Source organism: Prunus avium, chromosome 3 (genome assembly GCF_965620075.1).
Source record: "Prunus avium chromosome 3, drPruAviu1.hap1.1, whole genome shotgun sequence".
Lineage (NCBI taxonomy): Eukaryota > Viridiplantae > Streptophyta > Magnoliopsida > Rosales > Rosaceae > Prunus > Prunus avium.
The window spans coordinates 7,144,695-7,161,831 of record NC_142286.1 but is presented as its reverse complement, the minus strand read 5'-3'; the positions used below and the strand labels follow the sequence as shown (position 1 = coordinate 7,161,831).

General features: G+C 36.7%; 2 protein-coding genes across 2 annotated transcripts; both read left to right on the top strand.

The window, feature by feature from the left end:
* The first annotated feature begins 7,481 nt into the window (after positions 1-7,481).
* LOC110750418 (SNARE-like superfamily protein) lies at positions 7,482-10,698 on the top strand. The gene is made up of 5 exons (XM_021950749.2): positions 7,482-7,795; positions 8,388-8,501; positions 8,868-8,947; positions 9,541-9,665; positions 10,204-10,698. Exons 1-5 carry the CDS (start codon positions 7,743-7,745, stop codon positions 10,273-10,275), a joined length of 444 nt encoding a protein of 147 aa, XP_021806441.1. The 5' UTR covers positions 7,482-7,742; the 3' UTR covers positions 10,276-10,698.
* A 3,928-nt stretch (positions 10,699-14,626) lies between these two features.
* On the top strand, positions 14,627-16,016 carry LOC110750404 (embryo-specific protein ATS3B-like). The gene is made up of 3 exons (XM_021950722.2): positions 14,627-14,787; positions 15,240-15,347; positions 15,569-16,016. The coding sequence occupies exons 1-3, from the start codon at positions 14,671-14,673 to the stop codon at positions 15,845-15,847; spliced, it is 504 nt and encodes a 167-aa protein (XP_021806414.1). The 5' UTR covers positions 14,627-14,670; the 3' UTR covers positions 15,848-16,016.
* Positions 16,017-17,137: the final 1,121 nt, after the last annotated feature.

Here is a 17,137-nt window from a genome sequence, read left to right as displayed (position 1 = left end):
CACACATACAACATTTGCTTAACAAATTAATGTAATATTTGGAATTAAATAGGCTTATGATATAGAATTGGATTGCATCGGATTAAAGAGGATAATATTAATCTAATGATGTGTTTAGTGCTACACATGATTAACATGTTGAATTAAAAAAAAATTATGTTATTACATTGTCTAAGAAGATTACACACTATCTCATTTAGCTTAATCCAAGTGTTTTTTTTATGGGATTCATAATCTTACTACATTTTGGCCTAGAGTGGTTAGGCTACTAAACATTTAACCATGATTGTGAATCATATTCAATCATATAATCTAACCCACTAAACGAGGCGAGGTTGATTAGAAATGGAACTTGAATGCATAACTATGTTGGGGTTGATGAATTTAGGCCTCTCACATTTTCTTTGCACTTCATAGCCAGGGAGTACTGTATTGGAGATGTTATTCGATCCAAAGGTACAACTTTGGGTTACAACTAGAAGGATGCGACTCGTATATAATTGTAGGAGGTATAGGTTTGTGATCTTTCTCCGGTATGCAAGCGTACGCCAAATAGTTGCAGTTACTGTTCATTAAAATAACATATCATTTTATCTTTATGAAAATAGAGGAAAATAAAGGCAGGTAGTTGGTTCGCCCTCTTTCTCCCTCTCACCTATTTCTTCTCTCTGTTGGGTTAGGGTTCATAACTGTTACGTATTCTTCTAAGTTTAATCGCCACACGCACCGCATCTCTCTATTACTCCGTCTCTTTCATCTCTCTGGCGTTGTTGTCATCATCTCTACAAATCCATCTATCTGTTTTAGTGAAAGATTCCAAGCCATCGGTCTAGCGTGACACTAACTGGGTCAGGCTTGACCAAACTTTAGAAAGGAGAGAGAAAATAATGGGTCAGGCTAAGCTTTTTAGAAAATTCAAAGCCTAGGCTTGCCCCATAGGCTAGGCCTAAGAAAGCCCACAAGGCTTGGCCTATTGGGCCAGGCCAAATAGGCCTACTACTTGTTTTTATGTTTTTTGTTCATTTTTTTTCTGTGTTTCTTTGTTTACCTCCTATTTCATACTTCTCTTTGTCCTTGTGTCATGTTTACGTCTACATTGTTTTCTATTTTCATAGTTGTCTTTTATTCCATATATATGTATATATAGAATGACTGTCGTTTAGTGAATATGAATTGAAGTACCTTATTGGTCTTGCTGGTCTCACCATCTGCAATAGATTCAAAAATAAGCTATAGATTGAAGTTCCTTTAAGAAAGATGAATAAATAAAACATGAATAGAAGATACGAAATGGGAATAATACATCAATACTTGATATGCCCTTTTTTTTTATAGAAGAAAGATGTTAATTCATAATAGCAAGAATGTACATAATGACATGAAACAGTGGCATCATTAAAACCTTTCTAGGAAAATCCAAAAGAGGAAAGAGTACCACACATGTCAAGGACTAACAAGAGAGTCCAAATTAGGTCACACTAGACCGCTTACAAGGCAAAAACAATAAAACCCAACAAAGAAAAGACTCAATAACATGAACAAGCCAGCGGAAGGAAAAGCCCCAGAAAACACACCCAATCTTCTTCATATTATCAAAGGAAACCTCCTACGAAAACCAGCCCATAAAGCAGTCAAAGTTGCACCGGTATGCTGGGAAAGAAGGACACCGAGGGAGAGCAGGCAGCAAGAAGACAAGATGCCAAGCCGATGAATGCTTTGCAGAAGAACCAAAGGGAGTCCTCCAAGAGACCCTATCTCACTGATCTTTATAGACATAATAGCACGACTGTACCCAACAAAGCAATCAAAAGACCCAATGACCACACCATCACGTTCGCGTGGAGTAAGGACCAGTCGACTGCCAAATAAGCTTTCGATCTCATTGACAGTGTCATCGGGGACAATAGCTGGAGAAGACATGGCAGCGATTAGGGGTGGGCGCGATCCGGTTCGGTTCAATTCCCACCTCAAATCGGAATCGAAATCGGTACTATTTAACTGATTCGGTTCGATTCGGTCCGGTGTAGGCAAAAAAAATTTCAAAAACTGACCGGTTCGGTTCTGACCGGTTCCGATTTTGAACCAGATTATTAATTTATTATTAATTTAATTATTTTCCCAAAAAAAAATATTTTTTTATTTTTTTATTAAAAAATTATAATAAATAACTTATTTTATTGGCTTAAAAATTAACAAATAATCCAATTCATACATTTAGAAAGTTTTTTGAAGTTGAACTTGGAAAAATATTATTATAACATTTAAAATATGGCATTAGATTTTAAAATGTTGTAAAAATAAAAATATATATATATATATATATGACCGGTTCGGTTCGGTTCGGTCTGGTGTGGTGTGGTGTAAAATCGAAATCGGAATCGGTTGGAACCGGTTTGGTCCGATTTCGATCCGATTTGTTGACTTTTTTGGTCAACCGGTTTTTTTTCACCTGTTCGGTTCGGTGTTCCGGTTTTCCGGTCCCGATGCCCACCCCTAGCAGCGATGCAAACTCCGAGAAGGAATAAACCACAATATGCGGAGACGGGGAGGGACGGAACCGACGACAGTGACAACGCCGAGAAACGATATGGGTGCGAATATGTGGTCACAAAGACGAAGGCATGAGTAGGTGGTCACGCGATCACGTAGGTGGTGGAGGAGGTCGCGGGACGAAAATGCAGTAGAATGAAGTCGAACGCACTGTTGCTGAGAGAGCGAACAACAAAAGGGCAGGAACGACGACGCTAACAAGCAGAGAGGAGACGCGATGCCAAAAAGGACGACTAAGGAAGCGGATGAGGTCTGGTGAGAAAGTGACATGCACAGTGAATGTTAAATTTCAGAGAGACGGGTCTGTGGCCAACTACTAACAACACCGATATTGTCCCCAACTTACCCACCTACAAAGCCCAGTAGGTGTGGGGTTTTATCACAAAAGGCCTCGGTGATATTATTAGTAGAACCATTCATTATATCTTGTATTTTATTTAGTCAAGTTTTCGATGTGGGACTTATATTCTTCAATACACCCCCTCTCATGCGACCACCACATAGTGGGCCACACGTGGAGCCAAGTCCATATCGGAGTCAAACATTCAAGCCCAACACGTGAACACCATGTATTGGGTAAGGGGTAAGGGTAAACATTCAAGGCCAACATGTGAACACCACATATTGGGTAAGGGATAATGGTAAAGACCCAATATTTCAGGCCAATCATTTAACCCACTCTGATACCATGTTAAATTTTAGAGAGATGAGTTAGCGACCCATTACTAACAACACCAATATTGTCCCTAACTTAACCACCTATAAAGCCCAGTAGATGTGGAGTTTTATCACAAAAGGCCTTGGTAATATTAGTAGTAGAACCATTCATTATATCTTGTATTTTATTTAGTTAAGTTTTCAATGTGGAACTTATATTCTTCAACAGTGAAATCCTAACTCTAGCTTGTGTCTCTCGTCTCTAACGTTCTCAATCTATATGCTTGATATGCTCTTATTAGTGTATGAATAACATATAAATAAATAAAAGGAAAGAAAACAATTAATCCTCAACCCACAACTGCCAACTTTTGAATCCCCAATATCATATCTCTTTTGGTCCGAATTTACTCTAGTACCCACCTTTTCTTGCGAAATGAAGATGTAAGAAATATTTTCCACAACTCATACAAACAAACAGAAGGATATACTTAGGGGAGATAGGGGTATGATGTGATATACATTTAGTTACAGATCACATGGTTGAATCACAAGAATCACTCACAACCAATAACTGACAGATCTAACCTCATTCTTCCTTCCAAGAGCATTAACTTCAACAAATCGCAAATTAATCTGGACATACAAATTAATACACACACACACACACACACACACACACATATATATATATATATATATATATATATATATATATATATGAATATCGCAAAAATAAATCAAAGAACAAGATACTGAGGTATCACAGACTCACAGTAATCATTAAATACAAATAGGCTTGACGGGCAGGGCTTTCATGGGCTTGATGGGCTTGGCCTTTATGGGCTCATATGGGCCAGATTTTCATGGGCTCACATAGGCCGGGCTGGACTTTAGACACCCTAACTCAAACCCAACCCACTAAACAACGAACTGAGCCAGTGCATAGCCCATAATGGGCCGGGCCGAGCTTTTTCTCAATAGGTCAAGTGAGCCCCCATTGGCCCATGGGCCGAATGATGACCCTTATCTGGAGGCTCTCATCTCTGCGACACCGTCTTGCTCTCTTTGATCTTTGGCTCGCTACTTTGGTTAATTTTTGGTAAGCATTGTGAAATTTTGTTGTGATGCTATTTGATGTGGGTTTTCTGCAAGTGAAATTGGGTCAATTCTCTGCTTTGTGTCATATTTTTTTGCTGATTCTTGGTCAACTTCTAAATTTTCTTTTGGTGAATCATCCTCAATTTCTTTGTCTGATTGCTCACCTTCATTAGTGTCCTGTAAAAAAAAAAGTGTAAGAAACAGACTGATTCTCCATACAAAAGGCAAACATCTAATATATGGTTTAATGATTCATCACTGTTGGATTGCGTTCATGTCATACCCTTTTGATATTTTTCTTTTGCCTTGTGTTTGGATGAAGTAATTGTAATTTTCATGGAAATTCTAAATGACAGAATTTAGAATTAGTTGCAAATTTCATTGTTGGATGTCATGCATATAGAATTTAAAAAATTACAAAAAGAAAATTGTAATTTTCATAGAAATTCTAAATGACGGAATTTAGAATTAATTACAAATTTTAGTGTTTGGATATCACGCATATAGAATTTTAAAAATTACAAAAATTACAATTTCAAGTATTTGGATAGTCATATAATTTAATTGTCATTTGGCAAGAGGCATGATGTATGGAAACACAAGAAAAGCAAGAGGAGAACACAACCCACACAACTTTTTGGGAACCCAAATCCAAAAATACAGTTGCAGCTATACTAAGGCCCCGTTTGGGATTGCTTTTTTTCGCCAAAAACCTGCTTCACTTTAAAGTTAAACTGTTTAAGGTGTTTGGTAAAAAGAAAATATCCCGATTATTTTAAAAGCAATGGCCTTTTGACAGCAGCTTTTAAAAGCAGGCTCTGGGTTGCTTTTCAAAGCTGCTTTCAAAAGAAGCAGAGATGAACATTTAATGAATTTTTTTAATTCCCAAAATACCATCATTCATTTTAAAAAATGACACCACCTCCACTTTCACATCCAACTCCACCACTTGCACCACCACATTCACTACCTCCACAACCACCGCCACCACATCCTCTTCCTCCTCATCCTCCACCACCACCACCACAACCACCACCTCCTCCTTCACCTCCACCTCCACCTCCACAACGACCACCACCACCACCACCACCACCACCACCACCACCACCTCCTCCAAAACCTCCAAATCCACCACCACCTCCACAACCAACATCACCACCACCTCCACCACCACCTCCTCCTCCACCACCACCACCACCTCCTCCTCCAAAACCTCCAAATCCACCACCACCACCTCCTCCTCCAAAACCTCCAAATCCACCACCACCTCCACAACCAACACCACCACCACCACCATGCTGCCACTGCCACCACCACCACCACCTCCACAACCGCCATCCCCACCACCACCAACTCCACCTTCATCACCACCACCACCTCCACTCCATCACTACAACTACCACCATGCTGCCACTGCCACCACCACCACCACCTCCACAACCGCCATCCCCACAACCACCACCTCCACTCCATCACTACAACTACCACCACATGATTAGTACATAACACTTTTAACATCATGTCTATTTTAGTCATTATTCACAGTTACAACAATTTTATATTAAAATTTACCAAACGCTTTTACACTGCTTTTTGTACTAACAGCACTTTAAAAATATTGTTTACCAAACATGGAGCTGCTTTACTTTACAGCTAATTATTTTCAAAGCACAGCAGAAGCAACTTTTTTTAAAAGTGACAGCAATCCCAAACTAGGCCTAAGGCTATGTACTACATTGCCAAAACGAAACCCACAAACTAATCAGACGTGCTTGTTAGAAAGCAAATAAAAACCTTCCCCAACATTCATACAATTAAGAGTTAGAAATCTGTACTTCAAAAAAGCCAAAAAATAAAATAAAAAACTAGAAATTTGCTAGAAAAATATAGAGTTTTTCTATTTAAACTCCACACTTTTCTTTGTTCACCCCATATTCTAAGTTCACCCCAACTTCTAATTCAAATTTTCACAATTTTTAAGAAAACCCCAATATCTTCCCAAACTACCCCTAAATACACACCCAGCAGAAAAAAACAAAAAAAAAAACTCATCAACCTCACATCCCACACCCCGCTAACGGCTTAAAATATATGATACATAAAAAAAAAACCCATTTTCAACTTCTTGACCCTTTTTGAGTTTTGTTTTCTTTTGCTCTACACGCTCACTTCATATCTGACATTTCTTCCTCAACTTCTCTTCTCTTTTCCAACTGGTTTAATCTACCGGGACTGCATCTTACTCGTCTTCCCTTCTCTCTCTCTCTCTCTCCATCAGCTCAAAAAGCTTCTTCTAAGGATCACTTCACTTGTATGCAGATCCATAATTCTGCAATACCCAACACCAAGGCCAATGCCCAGAAGAATGAAAGCTCAACATGATTTAAGAAAAAGATAAACACAATGTATCAAAATACAAATACAAAAATTACCCTTTTAAGAAATATGTCTAAATTTGGCCCAATTTTTCATATTCTTCTTGCAACCCTACTTTGGTTATAAATCACACTTGAGTGTTTGAACTTTGACCATACTCATCGTTGGTGGGACTGGAACCCGAGTAGTCTCTATATTAATCTTTTATGTTGTGTAGGGCAAGCATTGGTTTTGATGTCTGACATGAAACGAAAGAGATTAACTTTTCTGAGTTTTGGTTCTCGGACAATTCCCGTGACAATTTGTTTTTGGGTTAAGTTACATTTGAGCCAATGAGTGGTGGGGTGTGTATAGATGTACTAGGGTTAAGTATAAAGTTGGATGATATTTTTTGTCTTTTTACAAAATAGTGAAACTTAAGAGCTTAATAAGTTTTTTTTAGTTTTTTTTATGACAAGAGCTTAATAAGTTATATTGGGGTGAAGAAATAAAAGTGTGGGATGTAAATAGAAAACTCAAAATATATTGTCAAGACAATAGATTTATTTCATGTTCGAACTATCATAACACTTTGGTAATGGGTCTCCTCTTTTTGTAGTTTAGACTATCACTTATATATATATATTTTAAAAATCTAGAAAAAATAAAAATAAAAAATCAGTCTATTGGCCCAAGGGGAAAGGCTAAAAAGAGAAGCCGAAATTACAAAACCAAAAGGCCACAGCCCAGAAATACGAAAAAAAAAGGCAACAAGGGAACAACCAAATAATAATAAGAAATAAAAATAAATTAATAATAAATAATAAGAAACCAGCTCAAAGATCTGCGTAGAAAGAGCAGAAGACCCCGAAAGCCAACCAAAGAAAACGATACCAACTCCCACCATAACCAGCAACAGTAACGTTCCAATTCTGCAATATAGTCAGACTCAGATTGGTTTTGGAAAGCTTTGAATCGTATAGAAAATTTGACCTTTTTCAAACAAGTTCATCGCATAATTGATAATTGGTGGTTCACACTGATCCTACCTATTTACTACTCAATTCTGCGAGCGAGCTATGATACTTGCAGTCTTGTTCGCCAACTCGGAAGGCAACATCCTAGTTGAACGGTAAGTGCGGATCTACATCTTCCGTTCTTTATTCAAAATGGTTTGAAATTTCTCCAACGTCATGAACTTGTAACTTTTGATTCTGTTTGTGGTGTTTTTGGCTGAAAGTTATTAATTTTGGTATACCCTTTTGTGGGTTTAGTTAATCTAGCTTTGAAATCTTACGACTTGGATCTGAATTGTGTTTTGGGTATTTCATTTCTGTATAGTTTATCTTTTACTTTGTGTTTATGGTTTGAATCGGGTGGACTTTGTTTTCCTTCGATGGTTTTTTATTTTTCTTGAAATGGTTTAATGGGGAATCGCTGAAGTTTAAATGGGTAGCTTTCTGTTGTACAAGATCCTATCAGATTAAGAAGTGAAAAGGATAGTCAACGATATACAACGATTCATGTATAGCATAGTGTGAAAATTTACAGCATTTGCTATAAAAGACCTCATCTTTCTGCGTCGTTGTATAATGTATATGCAATTGCTGTATGGAATATATCGAGTACGAAAGAGCACTCTTGAGTTAATTGCTTTGACATTTTTGTGCATTTATGTTTCCTATATTTGAAGCATTGACTCCAGGGTTCTATGCTCATTGCAGTTTCAATGGAGTTCCTGCTGAGGAACGGCTGCATTGGCGATCTTTCCTAGTCAAACTAGGGGCAGAAAATCTTAGGGGTGTGAAAAATGAAGAGCTCCTTGTTGCTTGCCACAAGTATGTATACTTTTCTCTTTTTTGTCCTGCACATTTAATGCTTAATGTCTATGTTGAGATTTCCTTAGTTGTTCTAGTGTCATCGCATACCTTGGGGATTGGATCCAAGAATTGAGCTGGAGCCTAAATTTTCCTCCAATGAGAATATAATGCTGGGGTATAATAAAACATATAAAAGTTTTGAAATTTTCTTTTGTCAAGGAAAGCTTTTTGGAATTAAGTCTTCAGCAAAGAACTCCCTTTTGCATTAAAGTTGTGACCTTCACAGAAATAATGCTATTTCTATTTTTAATTTTTTTTTTTTTAAATGTGACTCAGAATCTGGTATCAGTTTACATTATTTGACTTGCATTGATGTATTATCAGGTCAGTTTACATTGTTTACACTGTGCTTGGGGATGTCAGCATCTATGTTGTGGGCAAGGATGAGTATGATGAACTAGCCTGTAAGTATTCACTACTCAGTTCAAGAATATGATGCTAGTTTATAGAAAGGGCAGGATGAAACTGTTCAATCGAAAGCTAAAATTGCACTTCACTCTTGTTTGAGATTATAGTTCTGAACCAGCAGTTTTCACATCCTTTTGATACCTTTTCAATCAGTAGTTTAGTTAGTTGCAACTAAGGTGAAAAGCTTTTCCCTTTTGCATGTGTAATTTTTACATGCTTTCCAAAATAGATTCATGTTGTCAAATATCTTTATGATAGCAAGGTTCTCACCTATTACAGCCAGCCAGTGCTATAGTAGGAAAATTTATGTCATTGCTCTAAAGAAACAAGTAAAAAACAACTGCTATCTCTTTCCGCACATCACTGAGTCACTGACTCTGCTTTAGTGCTTGGTGCAATTGGCCAAAGGTAGCACTTGTTTGAATGGAAAATTGACACCATCACTTACAGTAAACAAATTCAAAATGATACTCTCTTTGTGGTACTTACTATGATTGGCCAAATTGTAACAATTTCTTTTGAATTGGAGAGGTGTGCCGTGCTTGATTTTTCTGTTTTTGCTTCTCTAACCTGGATGGTTTCTTGCTAGTGTCAGAGGTGATCTTTGTGATAACATCAGCTGTGAAGGATGTATGTGGGAAGCCTCCAACTGAGCGCCTTTTCCTGGATAAGTATGGAAGAATTTGCTTGTGTCTGGATGAAATTGTTTGGAAGGTGAGGTGATGAATAAGTTTTAAATAATTAAAGCATTGTATAAAAAAACAAAAATTGAGGTTCTATTGTTGTTTGTTCATCCTTCACCAAAACATCCAACCAGTTAAATCATTTAGTATGGAATTCCTTTGTTGGCTGCATCTTACGGCAACTATCCCAACAGCACAATGAAAATCATGTGGTAGAAATTGTCCATAGTAGTGAGACCAACACCACTTTGATATTATTTTAGTGGCAGGGTGGTGGAGGCTCACAATCATCCGAGACTAAATGTTAAATCACAGTTCCCGATTAGAATGGGACATATGGAAATTTCCAACTTTCCTTTATAATTACATAACAAGCAAGCCTTACTTTTCTTTTAGTTTCGTTTTATTATTTGGGTTGATAGGTTGATAGAAGGCTTTGCTTCTTATCTACTGTTTCATCTTCACATACTGACTTCATGTTACATGGCAATTATATATTGCTGCCTAACATTTTGCTTTATAATGTTGAATTTTATCTTCTTTGACATCTGTTTTCCTATACTTTGCAGGGTTTGCTGGAGAATACGGAAAAAGATAGAATCAAGAGACTAATAAGGTTAAAGCCTCCCACTGAGTTTTAAATCAAGCTTCCAAGTGAGCGTTGAACCAAAATCTTCTTCTTGTAACAGTGGCACGGCTGAATTCATGCCCAGTATGTTGTTCAGGCTTTGTGACACCCATTATGTTTTCAAACTTCTAGTGGAGATATTTTCTTGCATTTTCGGTGGGGAGAAGATAATAGGAAAATAGTAAATACCCGCATTTTTCGATATTCTGAACATAATGTTAAGTCAGTTCCTTGTTTTGAAATATGTTATGCTACCTGCCTAACTAAAACAATGAATGTAGCAAGTAAAGTAGCTATAGTAGACTTTTGCAGCAGAAGCCAAGATGGTTCTTGTGGCAGTTTGCTGACCATATGTTTATGTTTCGCAGCTTTAAGCAATTGCTTGTTATTTAACTTTATGTCTACTGTCAATTCCAAAATTCTTAATTCCATATCATTGCAGATTTTATGAGCGATCATCAATTCATGTTTTGCAGCTAACTTTTTTTCAATAACTTGGGCTGGGGTTCGAACTTCAGAACTTTTTCATTATTTTGAAGAGAAATAACGTTAAACTAAGTTGTTATAAATTGGTATATCTTTTTTGTTAATAATGAATTCTTCTTCTAAAAAAAAAACCCTCTTAAAATGAAGGTTTCACCAAAAAGTATAAGATCAACTCCTCAATGCCTACAAGGCTATAAACCAAATGTGCATAACTAGAGAAAAGATTGGACAGAAAGAAAAAGGGATGTGTTTAAATTAATAGATATATTCATTTTCCTTTTGAGATTTGTTTGTATTAATTATTTACTATGTTTGTGTAATAAAATTATTAGATATGGCTTTTTTTGTTTTATAGAATGAAGGGAATTGTTTTTTATGCTCCGCCAACATTACATGCTAGAGTGTAAGAGTGTCTCGTGTCATACAAATTTATATAGGGTTTAGGTGTGACTTGTAAGACACAATATGTGGAGCTATTGTCCATTTTAATAAATTCAGCCTCATCACATCAAACAACGGCCAAGACTTTTGACCATTTCTATGAGACACCATCTACCTAACAAAACAACATTTATTGTGTGTGTGTGTGAGAGAGAGAGAGAACCCCCCATATAATTTAGACTATTGCTTATACTTTAAAAAAAATCACATTTATTCCACAACCTCAAAAAATGAATATTGAATGCCATTCATCTATTTTTTCTCAACAAATGCCTACAAAGGGCGTGTGAGATAGAAAAGTTCTTTTAAGTCTGAATTTTCATTCATTAAAGAGTCTCCCCCTAAAAAAAAATTACCAAGAATTTCTTAAAGTTAGATAATTAGATTTTTCATTATCTGTTTTAATGTATGTGTGGCATAGAAATGCAATATTTTCTGCTGGATCAAGAGATATTAGAGGAAACTAAAATGATTAAACTATTAACTTTAACTAGCATGTTTGAGATCAAGCAAGATAATAAGAATAGCATGCGAGTTCAACTGCCTTTTCATCGGGTTTGTGTTTGGATTTGGTCACCAAATTCTAGCCAAGTCAAGTGGTCTCAATTTCAAGCCAAGTTAAGGAGACCAAATTCCAGCCAAGTCAAGTGGTCTCAATCTCAAACCAAGTCAAGTGGGACTCAACTCCATAAGATCTAGCCAAATAAAAAAAAATGTATTTATAATGGAAATAAATAAATGAAAGTCCAATTAGTTTTGGTTTAGAATAAATGATCAGCCAACTAATCCAGGAAATTTGGATTCTCTTACCACTCAATTACGTAACCTAAAAAACATATCAGGCGAACTTTTTATCAGCTGAGTCAAGCTTTTGTTTAGTCGGGTCAGAACTTTGCTACAACAATCTCAAAAAGGTTGTCAAGATCTTTAGTCTCTAAATATACAAGTGATAGTAGATTCATCAAAACATTGGATTAATACTCACCGCTGAGATCAAGCTGTTTCTTTGAGGTGCAAACGCAATGAAGTGTCAAGATCCTTCAGGTAGGAATGGTGGTTGGAGCATGAAAGGGGTATGCTTATCTTGCTCAGATTCTTAACCCAAAAAGAATAATCTCAACAAGGTGCTTTGACAAATGAGATGGGTTCGACTTGGGTCTCTCATGTCCATGAAATGAGTTTCACGCACACCTTATATAATGTATGAATTGATAAGGAAGAGGTTGTTCCTATATCGCAAGCTGAGAGGGACGATGGTTGGAGTTCTTTTAGAGAGAAATGATATCTTGAGGTGCTGCAAATTCAAAACCCCACGTTGGCTGTACATTGATATATATTATATTAAAGTGGCCAGATCATGGCCTTGTGATTTGACTTAAGCAAAACCAAATTCAATTGACTGACTTCTCAAGATTGGTGAGTAATTGGGGTTGAAAGCTTTGCTGGTGTCTAGTTGAAGTTCAGCTCCCAGGATGTCCTATGTTTCAAATATAATAGTATAAAATTATATATGACTTCCAAGAGCAAGGGTCTCATGACCTCATTATCAGTTTCACAAAGGTTCGTACAATTCAATGGGTTTCCAAGCCACTCTAACATCGGTGGACTATTTTTAATCAAGACCAGGATTTGGAAGTAGGCCCAAAATCTCCGGATGTTTTCATATACATGACGAGATTCATACAAAGAAAGCAATCAAAGAGAGTGATATCAATTTGAAACATTCCTAAAGAGGAGAAAATCAAGTAATCAATTTGTAGCATGTACTTGGATGGTAAAGGTGGAAGAGATTTCAATCAATGTATAATAATTCAAATAACCTTGATGACCTCCCATGTGTCGGCCCCCCTCAGCGAAGGTTTTCCTGCTTGGTGCTTTGCTTTCCATCGCTTCCTTCAAATTCTCCAAAAGTCCCGTTCTCTTCTTTGGTATTGGTAGCTTCGTTTTACTTTAGCTCTTCCCTACCGTTTTGGCCCATACCATACTTCAATTCCGAGTCGGATTTCACTGGTTGATCTTTTTTTAGTAGGATATTTTTCTCTTTTTGTTTTAATGGGTTTGCTGTTTCTCTTTTCAGTTTCAATGAGTTTAAGTGTGATATTAGGACTAACTTTATCATTAGAAATCTGGAAGTGATAATTCATAGTCAAGTTTATTATCTGTTATCATATGCATTCAATGAAGCCATTTCATAAACAAGTTGAATATGTAATAACAATACTTAAGTGTTTGTTTATTAACAAAAAAGAGGGTTAGTACTTTGGTGCATAGTTGTGATCTCATAAGACAAATTGGAAATTGTTAGCTTTTCCACATTTATAGGGGAAAAAAATTGTATTGCGGATTGTTTGGCAAATTGAAGCTAAAATCTAGACTTGGGAATTTAGTTCTTTGATGAGGCTCCTGATGGGTTAGCTCTCTGTTGGTGGATGTTTTTCCCCAATATTTGAAAAGATATTATTTTTATTTAAAATAATTTATTTTATATAGAAGCGATAATTCAAATATTTCTACATTAACCTTATTTACGTAGAAGGGAATTCAAACTTAAATGCAAAGAAGTGGGCTCACTGCTTTGACCAACTAACCTAACCCATCTGCCCTTTATGTTTTCAATGTGAAGTGCTCAGAAAATTGGAGGAATCAGTTTTTGAATGTGGTTGGGCCGGAACTAGCTTTTACATGTAAGGTGTGTAAATTGGAAACTACATGCCTAATTCTATAACAACTGTCGCAAAAAAAAACAAGAAGAAAACCCTCTAAAATGAAGGGTTGAAGTTCGCCCAGAGAAAAACAAGTGACTGTGTATAAGTTTATGCCTGATACTTTAATTGAGGTCCTGCCAGCCAAGCTACATTGGCGGACAACAGAAGGAAAAATTAAAGGACCAAAATGTGTACATGTGTGCAGGTGTACACACGGTACCCTGCGCTGGATGAGACATTAAATGTTGTCTTTTTCTTTTGGAACTGACCTCATTAATATACATTATTATTTACTTACCAAAAACAAAATAAGGAAATTTCATATTATTATGTAAATCCAACAGTGAATTAATTCTTGAGTGCACTGAATCTACTGTGGTTTCAACTAATACAACTAATGTTGTGTTAACAACATGACAAAGAAGCCAAGGGGTGTAGCTTAATGGAAAATGACTTTGATTTGCAGACTAGTGGTGTTATGTTTGAACTCCCATGATACATCGATAGTGTATGTTTGAGAAACCCCTATTCATCTTATAGTTTAATCTATCGCTTGTATTTAAAAAAAAAAGACAGAAAGAAAAAAAGGAAATTTCATGTTATTATGTAAATCCAACGGTGAATTAAGTTTTCACCTAATACAAGTTACAACTAATTATTTGTTAGCAACATGACAAAGAGATTAATGTTTGAGAGAGAGAGAGAGCTCTAGTATATAAAGATGGCACCACGTTCTGTTCTTCAGACTATATTGAAAGGGTTAAGAGAAGACAAAAATGATGAAGGCTGTGAGTTTTCTACTTCATTTTGCCTTCCTCTTCACCTTCACGCAAGGCAGATCAATCATTCCACAGCCCCAACCTCTCAGATCCTTCAAGCTCAGCAATAACCAGGTATGATCAATTCATTTGGAAGCAATTCTTGATAAATAGATTTATATACAGGGACTTGAATTGTAGTATATTGTACTGCATGTAGAAAAACAAAAAAGAGAACCAGAAATTTCTGCCCTGGGATTTTGCTGAAAAGGCAAGATCCTTTGAAAGATCAAGTACCTAGGTGAAAAAAAATGAAAAGAAAAAGAAAACCCATCATAGGTATATGGTTTACTTTGATGAAAAGTTCAGTACAGATTATATTTTGACTTACCAATGTATGCAAATAACTGAACAAAATAATAGAAGAGAAACAAATCAGAGAATTTTTTAAGACATTTTTTTTTTTTGCGTTTTTAAAATTGATTCGAATCATTGATTTCTTTGCTAGTAGTGAATGTTATTGAACCAGGGAAAGAGGGCATTATATTGATTCTATATGAGAAATTAACTGTTATGGCCTCTCACAGTATGCAGGGAGCTGTTCTTACACAGTATCAATAAAGACTAGCTGTTCTTCACCGAGATACACACGAGATCAGATCAGTATTGCATTTGGTGATGCTTATGGCAATCAGGTACTTCAATTAGACATTGAAAAATTCATGTTTGGATATGTATTGTTCAGATTAACAGTCTAACAACGTAACATGGACAATGTATAATTCTACGTGTCAGCGTGATCACACTAGTGCAGCAATTACAACTAATATAACCCACAAAAGAAGATTATATATATTTCTGCATAATGGGTAATTAGTCATTTATCAATGTTATTTATTTCTCGGATGATGATCAGGTGTATGCACCCAGAATAGACAATCCATCTTCAAGGGCATTCGAGAGTTGCTCCACGGATACATTTCAGATTTCGGGGCCATGTGCGTACCAGATCTGTTATGTGTATCTCTATAGGAATGGATACGATGGGTGGAAAACACAGACAGTGACAATCTATGGTCATTACACCAAATCTGTCACATTTTATTACAACTCTTTTATTCCCAATGGTATTTGGTATGGGTTTAATCATTGTAATGGTGGTGCTTCAGCAGCATTATCCACTTCAAGCATGTAGCCAGATGAGATAGAAGTGCAGCAGTACTCTTTGTTTTCAGGTCATTATTGGCTCTGGTTTGTAATGGTTTTGGTGCTTTGGCATTATCTGTTTGCCATCAGATTTTGCTTGTTATGGTTATTTGGGGTATGGAGAAAACAACCCAATTAATAAACTCTTTATTTATTAATTTTTGTTTTTTGATACAAGTGGTATTGGACGAGAGAAGATTCGAACACATGACCTCGGGTGCGGTGCTTCTGAATTAAAGCGATTTACCCTCTTTCTCAGTTCAATAATAATTGGGCCTAACATTACCGAAATCGACCATGGGCTAAAAATATAGCCTAAGCCTGCCGCAGTATTGAAAGCTTGGAGTGGGGAAGAATATGGAACCCAATCACCGCCTATAGTGGAAACATGTTGATGATAATATGTTTGACATTCAAAGAAGGAGGCCTCCTATGCCGGTAAGTTGCACCCCACATGTGACATATCATATGTGGTCTATGGAGGAGGTGACCCCAGAGGAGAACATTTCCTTTATACACGTGGCTATGCAAATTAATCTTCTGTGTGTCTTCTATCTAGCTCACTTTTATTCTCAGAGCAACTCCAACGGTAAGCTGGGCCAGGGGCTGGTGGGGAAAGAAGAAAAATGAAGTTCCAGCGGTTAGCCCAGGCCTGGGCAGGGAGTGGGTCCCAGCAAGTCGGGCTGGCCCAAAGGCCAATTCAGCCCGAGGTCCAAAACGAGAGTTACTGACGTCAGCAACAAATTTAAAAAAAAAAAAAAAAAAAATTCAGATTTTTTATAAATAAATACTTGGTCATATTTTTCACTTCCCACACCAAAAATCTTTTAAAATTTTTTTGTCCAAATTAATTATTGAGGTAAAAATATTTGTGAAAAAAACCAAAAAATGAATAGTAATTGCCCTTAGCCATGGCAACGAGTGGAAACACAAAATACTATTTCCAAGGGCAACCACTATTCACGTGAATAGTGGCTGCCCTAACTCCCCCCTTGCCATGGTTAAGGACAAATGAGTGGAGTTGCTCTTAAAGTCCTAGCTTTTGGGATACAAATAGCCGAGAACTGAAATAGAGCTGGGCAACTTAACCCGAAAACTGGCTAAACCGGCCGAACCGAAGTTTCGGCCGGTTTGGTTTGTTTTTTTATTCTACATATTTGAATTTTCGGTTTGCACTGCACCTCTCTTATCCTCGCGCTACCCTTCTCACATGATTTTGAGTTTGAAATATCCATTCCTCGCAGTGACCATTACGTCCTTAAAAAATATCTCTAAATTC